The following is a 19,869-nucleotide window of genomic DNA, read 5'->3' on the forward strand; positions in this document are numbered from 1 at the left end:
AGAATTGGCTTGGTAGTTTAGTCTGCCCTGTTCCCATGATGCACTGGGCCAGGGACAGACTGATTTGCATATAGCCAGGTTCTGAGCTGGGATGGGGCAGTGAGATAAATAACGGTGATGGATCAAGCCCTGATCTTTGGACTGGGTAAGAGTGGTCTGCTCAATTCAGACACTCTGTTCATCACCACCCCCTTTTGTAAATCGATTTTGGCCACTATAGGTGTGGCAGGGTATACTCAGACATGAGTCCCTTTCTCACTGCTCCATCAGGATTCAAGCAAGCCGGGCCGAAGACGGCTGAAATGCCAGAAACCGGTCCCCGGTAGCTTGTCTCCTTTCTGGTAAAGAATTGGCTTGGTAGTTTAGTCTGCCCTGTTCCCATGATGCACTGGGCCAGGGACAGACTGATTTGCATATAGCCAGGTTCTGAGCTGGGATGGGGCAGTGAGATAAATAACGGTGATGGATCAAGCCCTGATCTTTGGACTGGGTAAGAGTGGTCTGCTCAATTCAGACACTCTGTTCATCACCACCCCCTTTTGTAAATCATGCAAATACCACAGCATATATATTATTATTAGTAATCAAAATGAGTAACTTACGTTGCTTGAAGACATCAAGGGACCTCTTCAGTGTGCTAGAATATAAACAATACAAAGTTACCATTGATTTCTATTTAAATATATCTTTATTGAGTTACATGCCTGATTACAGGCAACAGCAATCAGAGACAACTACAAACATTATGTGCAATAAAGTCAACCAAACCACCCCCCACCTCCTCCCCACCCCAACACAATAGTACACAGGTTTCACAGGAAAGCAATATTCCCCAACTTTGGTCTTGTCTATCCCAATCAACAGGTTGGAAGGTATTGTGAATGTACTTGTGTCCTCCTCCCTCCCGTCAAAAAAAGGCACACAAGCTACCATATATGTCACGCCAGGTGACTCGAATACTTTGATGTCTCTTCTTGCTTGGTATCTGCCTCTGCTCCAGGCTCCATCAGCCCATCCAGCATGTCCCCTACTTTTGTAGGTAATCCTTTACTATTTCCTCAGTGAGCACAGCCCTCACTCCTCTTTCATCTGTCAGTTCCCATTCCCTCAAATCTTTTTGCCAGTATACATAAATAGGGGATCTAAGGGATAGCCAATGTATCACTGATCTATCTACGTTTACCCAGCACTAATTCCAGAGAGGTAAAACTGAAATTAATTCTACCCTTTTTTGGGAGCGGTATTGGCCCAACAGGCAGTATGCCCTTGTGGGGCCAGACGTCCAGGTCACATGTTGAAATGTCCAGGTCACACGTTGAAACGTCCACGTTGTGAGAGGTTGGCCTGGCATATGATGTCCACTCTTCTAGTGGGCACCTTGCACCAGTCCAAACGACCCTTATTGATGGTAGGTTTAAGACAACCTTTATAGAAAGCTATCCTAGTGGTAGCTGTGGAGAGCAGCCTTCAGGCTAAGTCTTGAAGGAATGTAAAGCAGCTTGTTTTACCAGTCTATAATCTCTTGAATGATCAAATGAAAGAGCACTACACCAGATATATATATCTTTATGGGGGCGTGTACATAAATGTCGCGAAAAAATTGTATGTTGGCGACACTGAGGAAGGACTGCTGTCCGAAACGCGTCTGTCATCTTTTTGCTGTGTGCCGTGAATAAAATCTAGTGCCATATCCAGAGTGCTTTAAGTCTTCTTTCCGAGTGGCGAGGAAGACTAACAAGCTTTAATATACCACGCGACTGCCAGCGCGACATAGCACCCGCCATTTGAGTGCCCCGAGATTTCTGGTTGGATTGAGCTGTGGCGTGTTTATCGGGAGCACCGCTGTGATCTGTGGACCGGAAGTGTGAGGAGTGAGCGGATGGGCGCACGGCCGTGATCAAAAAACACCGGTAAGTCGCTGTTCCCGTTATTGAACTCCCACTTGTACTCGCATCTGCAAGGGTCCAAATACAACAGTCAGGCGAGGGGGTATTGGCGGCTAAATCCGGGGAGGCTTCCCTGTGGTTTTTAGCACACCAGCATGTGCGATGAAGAAGAACGCCGCAAAGCGGCTTTGGATGTATTCAAAAAGCGAGCATCTAGTGCGATCTCTGTACCCAACACCGAAGGCAGAGGGAACACATCACAAAGTTCCTTACAAAATCTTTTTTATAAAATGGAACGGATGAGCGAGAGAGAAATACGAAAATGGTGGGAGGCTACCTCCCTACAAAATTATATGGATCTCGATTGAGTGCCCAGAGGTCTCCGTATCTATACGGTCCCCGCCTACGAAAGTCCTGACCCCATGCTCTTAGAACAATGGGCGGAGTTAACTGCAGCATCTTGCAAAGCCATGCTAGAGTTGTTGGTAAAATTCGCATAGAGTGATAGAATAAAAGCTATTGAAGAGATAGCCTCCATTGAATTGGAGTGACACAACTACGAGAGGACATGAAGAAGCGCCTGGTCAAATACGAACTAAAGATACAACAACGTAAACAAGAAAAATTTGAGAGAGATGAGCGTGACTACGCACAAGGAAGAATTCCAACCTTTTCCAAAAAATTTGATGGCCCAAGAAAAGCTTTAAATAAAACACAAAGCAGTGAACCAAATGAAGCACCTCCCACCTCTGAATCCTCGGCAACAGAGGAAGAGCTGTCAGGAGACGAGAGACCCACCACGAGTGAGGGAGGAAGACCCCTTTTCACATGGAATTCGATCTAATCCGCAGCACATGGCTCAGGGGAGTGAAATTGAAACCACTTGAAAATGGCGGAGAACTTGAAGAAGCGGCTGGCAGAGGAAGAGGAAGGGGCAGAGCGGCAGCTCAATCTGCTCGAAAGAAAAGAGGCAAGAAGTGGTAGATTCAAGTCTAACAATAGTTAACCTCACGGAACATCCTTTGACACAACAGGAGGAAGACACCTTGCAATTGGGGTTAAGCTTTTGCCCAAACAAAAGACTTGAATACACCCAAACTCGTATTGACCTGTTCAATTTGACCCGCAAGATGAAATTACATAAATTTCATAAACTAAAACCAAGTACTGAAGTTACAAAGAAAACAAAAAAGAAAGTCACTGTGTATCCTACTGATGTCCTTTCCATTAAGGATTTAAATACGGCACGCATATTGGATGAGCTTCAAACGGAACAAGAGGCAGGAACCGCTGATGCTGATAATAGAACTTCCGATGTGGGTAGTATTGAACAACAATCCCCAATAACAAACTTTAAGGCTCCATCACAATTCAATCCACAGATGCCGTATGATGCAATAGACACCTTTGCGGACGCAGTAACACAAGATCTGATCTATCATAGACTTTCCAGTGGAAAAAGAACTCAGAAAAAGAACAATTTAACTTTGGCACAACGTGATGCTTTATTCAACATGCATCACAACAGAGAGATAGTTGTGAAACCCTCAGACAAGGGTGGCAACGTGGTTTTATTAACTCGAAACCAGTACTGTCAAGAATCTCTGAAACAACTGCAAGATCCGAGAAATTATCAAAAAATCAACAAAGATGAATACACGGATAGTATCAAAGCTTATCATGATCTACTAACAAAATGGCGCAACAAATCAATGATACATACTGATGAGTTCCTTTTCCTAGGAAATCCTGAACCGGTCTTGCCGACCTTCTACCAATTACCCAAGGTTCACAAAGACTCTAAGCATCCACCAGGACGACCGTTTGTCTCCTCGAAGGGGAGTCTGACGGACAACTTATCGATATTCATTGATTCTTTCCTCTCTATTTTTGTCACTGACTTACAATCTCATGTGAAAGACACTAAGGATTTTATTGGACAGATTGATCAAATCATATGGGATCCATCTTATGTGCTAATCACCCTTGATATAGCCAGCCTCTATACCAGTATTCAACATGACCACAGTATAGAGGCTATCAAATATTTCCTGGATAAGAGATCAGCAAAATTTGTGATGCATGGACAATTCTTAATCGAATGTTTAAATTTTTGTTTAAGAAACAACATCTTTCTTTTCCAGAGTGATTTATTCAGGCAAACTAGCGGCACAGCGATGGGAACCTGCTTCGCCCCCAGCTATGCGAACATTTTCGTAGGCTGGTGGGAGGAGCAGGTTGGCCTAGCTGGTGAAAACCAACTATGGGCTAACCATATCATCGCATGGCGTCGATATAGCAACGACCTCTTCCTGGTGTGGAGGGGCTCCACCACACAGGCAGAGGAATTTATCGAGGATCTCAACAAAAACAATTTGAATCTTAGGTTTACATCAGACATAAGTGGTCAGGAGGTACACTACCTAGATCTAAGGGTCTTTGTACATGAAGGCAAACTGGAGACTAGTCTCTATAGAAAGCCTACGGCAGGCAACAGCATTCTGCATGCTGAAAGTAGCCACCCCCCCATTCTGATTCGTAGCATCCCCTATGGGGAGCTACTAAGATTGAGACGGAATTGTTCATTGGATTCTGAGTTCATCAGAGCCGCAGATGAATGTATAGCTAGATTCCTAGTTAGAGGCTACGATCAAGCTCTCCTGGATAATACACTTGGGAGAGTCCTGAGAATCCCTAGTAAACATTTACTAGCTCAGACACCTCCAACGACTGGTGAATCAGATTCTAAGACAAAATTCCGTCTGATCACCACATACTCGGATGAAGTCAGTCAACTTAGGCAGATCCTTACAAGGAACTGGCACATCCTCCGAACAGATCTGTGAATACCTTAAAAGATATGAAGGGGTTTTTCCCTTGTGGGAAGTGTAGAGCCTGCGAGAACAGTAGAAGAACTCTAACCTACACGGTACCTGGTCTCAGTAAACCAAGAACAATTAATAAATTCATCACCTGTACAACCCCATTCGTAGTGTACTGTTTGGTTTGTCCCTGCGGGTTACAGTATATCGGTAGTACCATCAATACCGTAAAACTCCGTATACTGGAACACCAAAGGGCATATCAAATAAAGATGCAGCCTACCCAGTTGCCCGACACTTTGCAAAATGCATGGCAGCAATAGGGAATTGCTGCGTTATTTTGGCATCGATCATGTGCCCCTGCACCCCAGAGGAGGAGATAGACTGTTAAGTCTCCGGAGACTGGAGTCTAGATTTATAATAGATCTTCAAACCAAGAACCCATCGGGGTTAAATATAGGGGAAGAATTAACAGTGCACCTGGGTAGATGATTAAGAATCCTTCTAACCCCACCACGATTATGGTTGAGACGTTGTCTGTGTTTCTTTCCTTAACCAAGATAAATTCTAGTGCACATTATAAATTCTCGTTGTTGAATCCAGATTTAGCAACATCACCTGTAATTCTGTATTTATTCTCTCATGCTCTCCGTATATTTTGAACAAGTTTTTTCACCTGTCTAATTTTACACAAAACAGTTATAAATATTCTTTGCTAAGTCAGTTCGAAAACCGATATGAATTGAGAGAACTGGTTAGTTAGTTATTTATCTTACGCAAATGTAGCTTGCGAAATGTGATCTTTGATGTGTATATATTTAATAATAATTTTTCTAGTTCTATAATTCCTTCGAATGTTACACATTATAGTACAATTGATTGTGCTTTATGGACAGGTTATTTCTTCGGATGACATATACTATTATGTTACCGGAGCAATGCCGATACGCGGCTAGATCTTTTTCTGTCATCGGTATTTGAGGCACAGCGAGATGGTCATTAAATGTACGAGGAATATTTCCTCGGTTTATTTGCCTGTTCAACGCCGATTCACGGCATTATGGTTTTTACCTACTGGCAGTGGTGAATAGTCTGCACAAAGTTCATGATGTATAATTATATTTAAAGAAATGTAAAAACGTTTGTATTATGATTTAACATTAACGTTTTTTCTTCATGAAATGTGTTCAAATATGGCCGCCACGTTTAATATCTGTCTGACATCACGTCTAAATGCTTCTGTTAAGTTGTCCGCTCTCAGTCTTTATGGGGGCGTGTACATAAATGTCGCGAAAAATTGTATGTCGGCGACACTGAGGAAGGACTGCTGTCCGAAACGCGTCTGTCATCTTTTTGCTGTGTGCCGTGAATAAAATCTAGTGCCATACCCGGAGTACTTTAAGTCTTCTTTCCGAGTGGCGAGGAAGACTAACTATATATATATATATATATATTACCTACTCGCGGTCGCCAGTAGGTAGTTATAGTTAGGATTGTTTTCTATAGGAAATCCGCAACATTCTATTGGGAATAACTTTGGCGCCGGTTGAGGAATCTGCCTGTAATTTTCCTTAAATTTGCCTCGCTGCGCTGCGCTCCATCCCTGAAACTTTGGGGGGGATTCGTCAAGAGGGGGCCGAGGTAAAAGGGGGGTCCCAAAACGTGTTTTCCCCATGTCAATTTCCGTAGGGCGGTTGGACTCACTTTTAGCCCGAACGGCTGAATGGATTTTCACCAAACTGGGCAAAATTGTAGGGGCTGGTAGCCCGATGTGCCTTTGCTATGTCTCAAGATATGTGCTCCAGTGGATTTTGAGTAATTTAGGTTCAAAAAAATATATATATCTGGGCGGAGCCTAACCACACATCTGATCTGATTGGCTGTCAGCACTTCATCCAAGAAGTGTTGGCAGCCATCTTGGGACCAATATACATGATAGCACCTCATTAAAAAGCATTGTAGTTAATAGAGGGTTTTAGGACTTTAGTTACATTATAAATCATTTGTTGATGGTACCATACTCATTTTAGGAATTGGTGTGTTCTAAGGTGATTTTACCGTGTGAAAAAGCCTTCTGCTGTGATATAATGAATCATGTTTGAAAGAAAACTAATATCTCATGATTTTCCCACAGTGGTTTGGAAGGGGATCTATAAGCTAAACTGAAAGCATATTTTCTGTAAATTCACATTATCTTTCTCAGTCATGTGAGAATGAAGTCTGACATTCTCAGTAAAACATGTACATCCAACAAGGACAGAGACTGTCAGTTGATTCCTTTGTGTTGTACTGCAGCCTCCTAGAGTGTTCTAAAGAACAACTAGAGCGCTAACAGTCCTACTTATTACAAAGGTATAGCACACCTGAAGCCATTGTGATCAGAATAAAGTGGTAACTCTTAAAACATTTAATTTAAAAAGGAACACAATGATGGCTCCGTCACCTCCATTTCGGCTCTGTGGGGTGCTTTGAAGGCTGTAGTGAGGGGGGAACTGATTGCTATAGCAGCGGCAGACGCCAAACTACGAAAGGAAAAAAGAGATGACCTCACAGCTCAAGTGGCCGAGCTTGAACGGGTTCACAGCCGCACTGGAGCCCCGAGGATTTGGAGACAGTTAAAAGCTACCAGGGCCCAACTAGCCAGCCTTGATACCGACAGAGCTGAGTTTGCTGCCCTCAGACTCCGCCATTCCTACTATGTGGGGGGTAACCGCACCGGGCGCCTCCTAGCTAGCGCCCTAAAAGTCAAGACCCAGCGCTCTAAAATTACCACCCTCCTGAATGACTCTAGGGAGACCCTCACTGACGAGGCAAAGGTGGCAGATGCCTTCCGCTCGTTTTACGCTTCCCTATATAGGGAAGACCAAATACCGCCCGCGGATATAGATGCATATCAGCGAACATCACACCACTGTCCAAACCGATTTCAGACACCTTAGACGCTCCTATCCGGTCGGATGAAGTCCTAACCGCAATTTCCCGCTTACGGCCGCTCAAATCTCCGGGCCCTGATGGCTTCTCATCAGGCTTCTATAAACTGTTTGGCCAACTTTTGGCGCCGATACTCACGAGGCTATTCAACTCATTTGAAGGCCCGAGTTCCATACCCCCAGATATGCTTGCAGCAGACATAGTGGTGTTGCCTAAACCAGGCAAGAGCCCAACACATTGCTCGGCATTCCGCCCCATCTCGTTACTTAATCTGGACTTAAAGTTATTCACTGGGGTGCTAGCAGCACGCCTAGGCCCCTGTCTCCCGGGAATCCTCGAGCCAGATCAATCGGGATTCGTCCCGAATCGCCAATGCAGTGACAACACTAAAAGGCTCCTGCACTTGGTGGACAAAACACATTTCCAGGACTCGGATTCAGCACTGTTAGCCATAGACGCAGAGAAAGCGTTTGATCGTGTCGACTGGATTTACCTGCAGAAAGTCCTGCAACAATATCAGCTGGGGGACCGATTTCAATCCTGGATAGCGAGCTGCTACCATCGCCCTCAGGCTAAGGTCCGCTTAGGTAGTCTTAAATCAAACCCCTTCGAGATACAGTGGGGTACACGTCAGGGATGCCCTCTCTCATCCCTCCTGTTGGCCCTTTATGTGGAGCCGCTGGGGCAGAAACTCAGAGATAATCCTAACATCCATGGTATCACTTTCGGCCGTGAACCTCATGTGGTGGCACTCTACGCCGATGATATCATTGCCACCCTAAACAATCTATCCTGCTCTATACCTGCCTTCCTAGAGGAATTGGAGACATTTGGAGCAATATCTGGCTTCAAGATCAACCGGGGGAAATCTCTGATTCTGCCTCTGGGCAGTAATGCCAACTCGCGCACCCCTACACCCAACTTTGGGTGCGACCTCCAAACTTCCTCACAACTCCCATACTTAGGGGTCACCCTCACCTCCAACACCGCCGCGACAGCATCCCTTAACTATAAAACGCTCACCTCCCAGATCCAAGCTGATCTTGCACGCTGGTCAAAACAACCCCTCTCCCTGCTAGGCCGCATAGCGGCGGTGAAAATGTCAGCCTTGCCTAAAGATTTTGTACATCTTTCAGACTCTCCCAATCCCACCGCCGGCTGGCGCATTGCCGGACCTACAAGCCGCTCTCCACCAGTTCAATTGGGGAAAGAAACGAGCGCGCCTGCACAAACAAGTTGCACACAGGGCGGTGGACGAGGGTGGTCTTGGGGTCCCCAACCTCCTGCAGTACTTCCATGCCTCGCAAATCCGCTATTTGGTAGAATGGTACAGACCAGAATCCGAAAAAAGGTGGCTGTTCCAGGACAGGGCAATGGCCCAAACCTCCCTATGGAAGATACCATTTCTCGCCCGTCAACATAGGCCGCGATATCTCCTTAACTCCCCCATCATGCGCACCATCATGAGGGCCTGGGACGCAGTGGCGGTCAAAAGAGGATTAACAACTTTCCCCTCCTCGCTCACCCCGATTCTATATAATCCAGAATTCCCACCAGGCAATGACCCCCGCGCCTTTCCGCAATGGCGTGGTACGGAGTGCCGCTCGGCTGACTACCTCTTCGAATCCGAAAGCTTCCTTTCCCTTACCGACATTGTGCAAGACTATGGGGTAACCAACCCTCGCCTGTTCCAGTACTTCCAACTACATCATTGGCTGTCGAACCCAGATCGCGCTCCTTTGGTGAGTCGGCTGCTAACACCGTTCGAAAAGTGGCTGATCACAAAAGACTCCGACCGACACCTTATCTCAGACCTTTACAAGATGCTCTCTCCTGCGATTGGCCCAAGCAAAACGGCGGGACAGAAACGCTGGGAATCGGAACTCGGCAGGGCACTGTCACCCAAGGAATGGGGGTTTATCTACTACAGAGCGGCGCACACCACCCGTAACGCCGCTGCCAGGGAAGCAGCGATGAAATTAGCCATATACTGGCATCTTACCCCAGTCAGACTCAACCGTGGCAACCCCCTTCGGAGCGCGCTGTGCTGGAGAGGCTGCGGCGAGCAGGGCACTTTAACCCATCTGCTGTGGGACTGCCACTTTGTTCGGGACTACTGGAAAGCGGTCCTAGATGACATTGACTCCACCTTCCAGACCGAAATCCCACGCTTCCCCGCATATGTCGTTTTAGGACTGCCCAACGCGCTCACATTTCCCCTGAGGTCCATGTGCGGCAAACAGATGGGCATTGCCATGCAAGCAGCGTCACAGCATATCCTATCACTCTGGGGTTCGCCCACTGCCCCTACCCACACTGGCTGGTTACACAAATTATGGTTCATGCTAGGCATGGAGCGTATCGAGGCCACATTGACACACTCCACAGACTCCTTTCAGAAAACTTGGCAGCCGCTTCTATCCTTGCTGTCCAAAGAATTTAATGAAATCACCTGCCCCAAGTATCTTTGCATCCTGCAACTCACGGGGCCACCGCAGAATCCTCTGTGAGCTCGAATGCCCACCAACACGCGGCTTTAACAATGTCATAACACAGATCCCTTGTGTACGGCATACTGGTCGGGGTGGAGGGAGGGAAGGGAAGTTGGGAAGGGGGAGGGGGGTTTGGTTCCTCTTGTTCTGGTCGATTGACCCTTTCGCACGGCACCTTGATTATAGCACTGGCTCTACATCTCTACGTTGGTGTATTATTCTCGCTCTCTTGCTGATTTTTAGAGAAGACGTGCCTGTCTGTCTCGCTTGCTATATATGCCTGCTATTCACTTGCAGTATTGAAATGCCTTTCTTAGCTTTTGATTCCAATAAAACAGATTTGAAATTAAAAAGGAACACAATGAGGGGGTATATTATGCCATAGAAAGTATTATTAGTGCTGCAAAAAGAAAAATTAGGGCACATTTTGAGTGACTTCTCAAATCCTCTTCTATTTCATTAAAAAATTCTGACCTGCAGTCTCCCAAGATGGCCACCAGAGACAAAAGAGCCCAAATGTAGCCCAAATATCACCCAGATGTAGCCCAAATATAGCCCAATGACAGAATGTCCCAGAGTGTTCTAAAGAACAACTAGAGCGCTAACAGTCCTACTTATTACAAAGGTATGGCACACCTGAAGCCATCTTGATTGGAATAAAGTGGTAACTCTTAAAACATTTAATTTAAAAAGGAACAAAATGAGGGGGTATATTTTGCCATAGAAAGTATGATTAGTGCTGCAGAAAGAAAAATTAGGGCACATTTTCAGTGACTTCTCAAATCCTCTTCAATTTCATTAAAACATTCTGACATACAGTCTCCCAAGATGGCCACCAGAGACAAAAGAGCCTAAATGTAGCCCAAATATCACCCAGATGTAGCCCAACTATAGCCCAATGACAGAATGTCCCAGAGTGTTCTAAAGAACAACTAGAGCGCTAACAGTCTTACTTATGACAAAAGAATGGCACACCGGAAGCCATCTTGATTGGAATGAAGTGGTAAGTCTGAAACATTTAATTTAAAAAGGAACAAAATGAGGGGGTTCATTTTGCCATAGAAAGTATGATTAGTGCTTTAGAAAGAAAAATGAGGGATCATTTTGAGTGACTTCTCAAATCCTCTTCTATTTCATTAAAAAAATTCTGACATGCAGACTGAAACATGCACTTTGAATACCAGCAGCAGACTGCCCTGGTGAGCAGTAGCTTTACTACAGTGATCTAATGAGCAACTAGAGTGCTAACATTCAGAATTTATGGCAAATGTGTGACATCTGAATGCCTTCTTGATGGAACCAAAGTAAAGAAGCATTGAAAATGCAATAGATCTCGCCCTCGTTAAGTTAAAGCCATTCTGTTTGTAATGAGGTGGCTTTTTAGCTTTGCTTTTATTAGTGTTTTTTAAACTTCCATGTAAATAACATGCATCTGTATGCATAAATGTATATGTATGCATGCATTTATATTTGTATTTATATAGATATACAGATTATATATGTTTATATATGTATGTATATATATATATATATATTCACTGAAAAAACCATAGGTTATAGACCATATATAGTTAGGGATTAGCATTTAAAAAACCTTATTTTATTTGCACAAAACCATTGAAATTCCATATATAGTTAGTTGCACTAACTATATATCGCGGACCCGCAATCCACTGCTAATGATGTCACATATTACATCATTCATGACATGGTCAGTGACATCACTGATGACATCTCAAATGACATCACTGATGACATCACTGATGACATCTCAAATGACATCACTGATGACATCACTGACATCTCATTTGACATTACTGATTACATCACTGATGATATCATTTATGTGATAATACATCTTCAGACTCTAATATAACCTTAGATACACTCAGTGTAAACAGGCACTCACAGACTGTCACACATCCATGGAGTTACTCACACACCTAGTCAGTCATGCAAAGAATCAATCACACCTCCATTTCCTCAACTATACAGTTATACACACCTTACTTATTCAAACATATACTAACACATATTTACTCTCTTATACAATCCTTGATACAAGTTCACAATGATTCATACAGCCACTCTCACATTCACTGGCTCTTATGTTCAGTTATTTATATATGTCAACTCTCACATGGAGTGTGTTTTACATATGTACTTACTCTGACATGTAGCACTGAGATATCCATTCACTCACCAATATACTCATGCACACAGTCAACTGTCCATACAGCTGTTTCTACATGCACTTTTGAAGCCATACACCTAGGGAATCAACTGCACACACATCTATGCACAGAGTTATACACCTCCCAGACACCCACACACATACTCAGTCTCCCATACAAATACTTGGGCAACCATTCAATAACCCATATAGTTACTGATATAGCTACTGATTTAAACATGCAGCAGTTTACAGAAGAACATAAATAATGATTGCCAAATTAAGACACTTTAATCACTAACCCATGCACTCAGTGAGACACATTTAATCATTCTCTCATACAGTCAGTCATGCACCTACTAAATCCTTCATCCAGACACTTATACATCCACTCATTCTTCAATATGTAAGACATATTTTAACTTTACAGAAACATACAGTCACTGGGTGTTGTCATCAGTGATGTCATCAGTGATGTCATTTGAGATGTCATCAGTGATGTCATCAGTGATGTCACTGACCATGTCATGAATGATGTAATATGTGACATCATTAGCAGTGGATTGCGGGTCCGCGATATATAGTTAGTGCAACTAACTATATATGGAATTTCAATGGTTTTGTGCAAATAAAATAAGGTTTTTTAAATGCTAATCCCTAACTATATATGGTCTATAACCTATGGTTTTTTCAGTGAATTTTCAAGGTTTTGTAAATGCAAATTCCTAACTATATATGGTCTATAACCTATGGTTTTTTCTGTGAATTTCATTGGTTTTTTAAAAGCTAATATCTATAGCTGTAAAATATATTCTTTATTAAGTGACGTATCACGTAGCCCGTGAGACGCCTCATGATGCATCGCATAACCGTGACATATCGTCTCTGCAGCGCAAACCAAACCCAAAACGTAAGCGCGCCAAAACACGCTTAAAGATATATATATATTTTTATATATATTTTTTTAACCTTAATTAGACAAAATCCACACGTGCACATATCACAAACGTTCAAAAAACACAATATGTCGGACTCCCGTTACGCTGCCGGTTAGCTGCCCGGTTAACGTACCAGGAAGCACCTTTACCGCGAAAAATCGCATTTTTTTTTTCACCCCCCAGGGAACTTCAATAGCCCCCTCATCAATCCTAGGGGTTCAGGAGGGGTCTGCCTTACCCCTTTCATTCATTTCCACCTTTTTTCCACCTCTTGTCTCTCGATCCCACAGAGAGACAAGATGGCGGCCGCTCCAGACTGTTTACAATGATAACAGCCAATCAGCTTCTCCTCAGACTCCCGTTACACTGCCGGTTAGCTGCCCGGTCCGCGTACCAAGACGCGTCTCTACGGCGAAAAAATCGGAATTTTTTTTTTTGGGCCCAGCGTGGCTCTATAATATCCCCAAGCACAGAAATACAGATATTCTTTTCACATATCTCTCATATTAGCCAATCATACCTCTTCCCTCACTTTTTTCAAATCAAAACCCTTCCCCCCTCTGCCCTGTCTGCCTTGTTTCCATAGCAACCACCTCCTGGAAGACCTCTCATGTTTGCAAATTCACACAACAATGTTTCAATTGAACTCTGAACTCTCAGTGCACCTGCGTATCCAGTGCAATCTTTCATTAAATGTTTCTTCCTTGACCATTCAAATTACATCTTTCAAAGAACACATCCATGCACCCTAACTTTCTGTTTTCAGAAATGGAAATGCACCAATCACTGCTAATGAATCATTAGCATTGTAAATCCACAGTTTTTTTTCTTTAGAAACTCCTACTGTTTCAACTGCCCTTTCATTACCACACTTCATCTGACTGCAGAACAACCTTCTTCCACCATGTTTAACGTCTGGATTGTTGGACATAGTTACATCCACTGGGCTCAAAGGTATGCTGAGAGCAGAAATTTACACAACCTCAATTTACAAGATGTGGAAATTAAGTGGTTGGGCCAAAGAGGATTAAAATGTCACCAATTGATACCATTGGTGAAAACCTTTATGCATTTGCCAAAACCTGACCTGTTAATAGTGCACTGTGGAGGTAATGATTTGGGCACTTTGACAGGGGTAGGTCTGGAAATGCTTTTAAAGGACACCTTGGAGCAATTAATGGCACTTTTTCCTCAAACTGCCTTGGTATATTCCAATATATGCCAAAGACAGAAATGGAGGTGGTCCAACCAATTTTGTCCACAAATTGAGAAAGCGAGGAAGCATGTAAACAAATCTGTTTCAGCTTACATGAGAGACCATGGAATGGGCTCTCTGTACAACAATAACTTGCGTTACTACATGCAAGATATCTACAGAGGAGATGGAGTTCACTTCTCAGATGAGGGCAACAGAATTTTCATTCTGAATTTAAGACTCTGCATTGGTACCTACTTATAAGTACCTAAATGTACCATAAACCCAAAAGCTCTTCTCAGAGCTACCCTACATCTGATCACTCACAATTATTATTTTTCTCTAACTTTTTTCACTAATTTTCCACAAAATTCGCTCCCCGGAGCGCTACCCGGTTCGCTAACCGAAAGCTAACCTCGCGGAATTTTTTTAAAAAAAAATTTTTTTCCGCACATATAAGCCTCCTCAGCCACGCTCAGAAAACCTAGGGGGTCAAGATAAGTCTACCATGACCCCTTCTACCCATTCTAAACATTATTTGCCCTCCATCTTGTATCTTAATGCGAACGAAACACAAAATGGTGGACTCCCGTGACGCTTAAGGTTCGCTAACCGGGCAGCTTCCCGGAAAGCGGTCCTAAAAAAAGGCGGGAAAGTAATTTACAGAATAACGACTAGAAACACTCTCACCAAATATAGATTAGCTCATACTACATAACAATCCCTTCCATTCTCACAAATTTCATTGAAATTCCATTTAGCCATTTAGCCTGTAGACCTCTCCAAGTACCGTGAGGTAAATTACTTCACAAAACACATCTGAATTGTTGGAATTGACAACCAATGAAAATGTTACTTTCATTTTCTACTTTTATTACCTGACATTTGATTGGTTATATACCTGTATATATATAAAGGGAGAGAAGGAAACACAGCCATTTTGACTACTACTTCTTGTTGTACCTCCTATTTCAAAAGCTTCAAAAAACTTCAACTTCTTTGTGAAGGTAAGTTATAATTTAATATATTGTGCACTATGACTTAATATAGTAGACTTTTTCTGCTACATATACACTATCCCTCTGTAGTAGTAGTGTCTTGGTTAAATCACATACACTTTTTTTTAGTCCTATTTCCACTCTCATACTATACACTGCCAAAAGATAAATTCACTGATAAAAACTGCCTATCTAAAATTAATCCCAACAGTGCCCTATCTCTACTAATATATATTTTTTTAATCCAAATTTCAGGCAAAATGGAAGGCGAGCAGCAAGTTTCATTTTCGATTGAACTGAAGGAGAGCAGCCAAGACAAACTTGATGACTTTATGGATGACAGTAGAGACCACGAACTTCTACAATGTGTTGAAGCAGTAGACAACTTGCTTCAAAATGAAAAACAATTACACCCTATAATAAATTATGACATTTCTGACAATGAAATGTTAGAAAATTTAATAAAGTATGAAACACAATCATAATAAAAAAAAAAAATAAATAAAGAAAACAAAAAAAAACAAGAAAAACAACAAACAATTAACATACAGTATTAGAAAAGTCTTTCATTCTTTTATCCATAAAGTTCGCTGCCCAGAAAGCTATCCGGTTCGCGAACTTGGCGCTTACCACGCAAAAAAAAATTTTTTTTTTTGGACCCTCCTAGGCCCTTTTAAAACCTCCACATAAAACCTAGGGGGTCAACGAGGATCTACTATGCCCCCTTATGGTAATTTCCCCCTTTGTTTTGGCCTCCTCTTGTCTCTCGATCCTACCGAGAGACAAGATGGCGGCCGCTCCGGACTGTTTAGAATGTTGACAGACACCGGAGGGCCAATCAGCTTCTCATCGCAAAGTTCCGTTACGCGAAAGGTTCGCTAACCGGATAGCTGCCCGGAGCGCTGTTACAGATATATATCTTGATTTAAACGTTAATTTCTCAAAATCCACTGAAGCACATATATTGAGACCTAGCAAAGGCACATCGGGCTAACAGTCCCTACAATTTTGCCAAGTTTCGTGAAAATCCATTCAGCCGTTCGGGCTAAAAGTGAGTCCAACCGCCCTATGGAAATTAACATGGGAAAAAGGCGTTTTGGGACCCCCCTTTTTTCTCGGCCCCCCCTCCACAAAACCCCCCCAAATTTTCAAGGTCTGCTCAGAAACAAAATGTGCCATTTTCCTGAAAATTTCAGCCAATTCCGTCCACGAACGCAAAAGTTATTAGGCATAGAATTTTCAGAAATCCCATAGGGAAAAAATCCTAACTATATATACCTACTGGCGACCGCCAGTAGGTAATACATACACATACATATATATAAATGCATATGCATATATATGCATATATATATGTGTATATGTGTGCGTGTAGAGAGAGGTAGAGGTGTAGAGGTAGAGCGGTAGAGGTAGAGAGGTAGCGGTAGAGAGGTAGAGACTAGTAGAGAGAGAAGTAGAGAGAGGTAGAGAGGTAGAGAGTAGAGAGTGAGTATTTGAGAGTAGTGGAGTAGGAGAGAGTAAGTAGTAGAGAGTAGTGGAGAATATTCCAAAGTTTGGCACAGCACCACTTGCACAATAAGTCCAATTAAATCATATCACTTAGAGTCCTTATTGAAGCACTGAATCTTGGTGTATATTCGAATGCTTTTATTTTCCTTAAGGTTATGTACCACAGCCAGCCGAAACGTTTCGTTCTGTACAACAGAACTTCTTCAGGGCGTTCTTATTTCCTTCAAGTTATGTCGGTATCCTGTTGTCATATAACTAGATATTTCCTCCAAATGTTAGACGAGACGTAAGTACATTCTTACTCAAAGTGACTAGGTATCAATTTTACCCACACAATTCGGGCAGACTTGATTAATTTATAGCATCCTCAAAGTCAGTCTTTCAAAAATTCCAAAGTATAGGACATGATAATCCAAATCCAAATGTTTCTCAAGAAAAGTCATTTTCAATCGTTCGGAATATCGGTGTTTGGGCAGATATGACCCAGGGACCCCAAGTATGTAAGGGGAATTAGTCCCCCCTCTGCAAACGCGCCAGTGGCCAGCGTTGCAGAGAGGTGTAAAAAAGGGCATAGCCTCATTACACCTCTGTGCAATGCAGCCCCCTGGCGCATACTGGAGGTTCTAGGTGGGCTAGTTGGCCCCCAGGGACCCCTAGTATGCAAGGGGAATTAGTTCCCCCACTGCAAACGCGGCAGGGGGCTGCGTTGCAGAGAGGTGTAACAAGGGGCATAGCCTCATTACAGCTCTGCAATGCAGCCACCTGGCGCATAATAGAGGTTCCAGGTGGGCTAGTTGGCCCCCAGGGGCGCCCAGTATGCATGGGGAATTAGTTCCCCCTCTTCAAGCGTTGCAGAGAGGTGTAAAAAGGGGCGTGGCTTTATTACACCTCTCTGCAATGCAGTCCCTTGGCGCATACTGGAGATTCCTGGTGGGCTTTCAGGTCTTATATAGTTAGGAATTAGCATTAAAAAAAACTTTGAAATTCACTGAAAAAAACATAGGTTTCAGGCCTTATATAGTTAGGAATTAGCATTTAAAAAACCTATGAAATTCACTGAAAAAAACATAGGTTTCACACCAGTTATAGTTAGGAATTAGCATTTAAAAAACCTATTAAATTCACTGAAAAAACCATAGGTTTGACACCAGTTATAGTTAGCTGGAAATTTTACTGACATAAAACCATTGAAATTCCCACGTTATAGTTAGTTGGACTCACTATAACTTGCGCGCCTGCAATGCACTGCTGATGACGTCACACATTGCATCACTCATGACATGGTCAGTGACATCACTCATGACATCACTGATGACACCATCCTTGTGACAGAGTGACAGACCTCCTTTCAGTGTAATGTAACCCTTGAAACACATATTCAAAAATAGAAACTAAAATTTTCAAAAAAATAGAGATACCCATACCAGTTACAACAACAAATTCAGTAATACCACCATCTATATACACATCCACTCATTCACCAACAGTTCTATATAGTCACTCATACATATATTCACTCATCATATGTAGTGAAACACCTATACATCCTGTTACACACCAACAGTCATCCAAAAGTTACTCACACACATAATCACACATGCAAATAAACTATTGAACATCCATTTATTTGCATATACAGCTATACACACACTACCACCTTACTTCTAAGGAAACTTACATATACTTATTCTCTTAAACAATCACTTATAGAAACACATACTTATTTAAACAAGAACTCTTTCAATTTCTCACTCTCACATATACTCACTTATATACATCAATACTCACATATACTAGATTAAAACATATGTAGTTACTGATAAACACTAGTGAGACAGTCATTCACTCACTAACACACACACATACACACTCATCCACCCATACAGTCCTGCACATATGCTGTCTTCAAAACACATACAAACAGTGAGTCAGTCATTGATGCATCTATGTGCTAAGTAACACCCCCACCAAACCATACAGACACTCATACTGATACTAAAAAAAATCTAATAACCCATATACACACACATGTAGCTACTCACCAACCCATGCAGCCACTTATACACAAAGTGAAACACTGATACAAACATTTAAATATTTAACCAATACTCGCTAATATATGTATTCACTAAGATAAGCTTAATAAGCCAGTTAACCAATCAATTAAAAAAAAAAACACATCTATTAAGACACTTATTTAAACATTTATTCTTCCATCGACCTTTACATATACATATATAAAACATATTTATTTTTCAGAAAGACACACATTCACTGGATGGTGTCATCAGTGATGTCATGAGTGATGTCACTGACTATGTCATGAGTGATGTAATATGTGACGTCATCAGCAGTGCATTGCAGGCGCGCAAGTTATAGTGAGTTAAACTAACTATAACGTGGGAATTTCAATGGTTTTATGTCAGTAAAATTCCCAGCTAACTATAACTGGTGTCAAACCTATGTTTTTTTCAGTGAAAATATATATATATATGTATATATTGATATATATAATATGTATTTATTCTAAAACAACCCCTCTAGTCTCTTTATGAGGCTAGAGGCAAAAGTACAATACAAGAACTTAAATAGCACACAGTAAATTAGCACTGTATACGTTTTGCCCTAGGGGCCTCACAAACAATATACTAAGAAAGTGGTATAAGAACCATGTGAGGGATACAAGTGAGGCCTAGGGCCTGTAGATACGCTGGGGCAACCAGGAACCACTCAAGGTAGGGATGCAGGAGACCCACAGGGAATCGTGCAGTGTCTAAACACAGCCGCAAATCACCATTGACTTCTATGGCGAAAGTTAAAGTTACGAGTTTAAAGATTAAGGACACTTACGAGTGGACTTCGGTGGAACCCCTTCAGTACTGGACACTTCGAGAGTCAAGACCCATGGGAGCACCAAAGTACTCA

At 42.5% G+C, this 19,869-nt stretch overlaps 1 protein-coding gene across 1 annotated transcript in view; it reads right to left on the reverse strand.

Annotated features, from left to right (window-relative positions):
- The window catches only part of PSTPIP2 (proline-serine-threonine phosphatase interacting protein 2), a 394,129-nt gene that overhangs the window by 112,207 nt on the left and 262,053 nt on the right, over positions 1-19,869 (reverse strand). The window contains exon 4 of the mRNA XM_086960336.1: positions 603-637. Within this exon, the coding sequence (XP_086816462.1) occupies positions 603-637 (35 nt within the window). The remainder of the gene's footprint in view (positions 1-602; positions 638-19,869) is intronic.

This window comes from Lissotriton vulgaris, chromosome 3_1 (assembly GCF_964263255.1).
Source record: "Lissotriton vulgaris chromosome 3_1, aLisVul1.2, whole genome shotgun sequence".
Lineage (NCBI taxonomy): Eukaryota > Metazoa > Chordata > Amphibia > Caudata > Salamandridae > Lissotriton > Lissotriton vulgaris.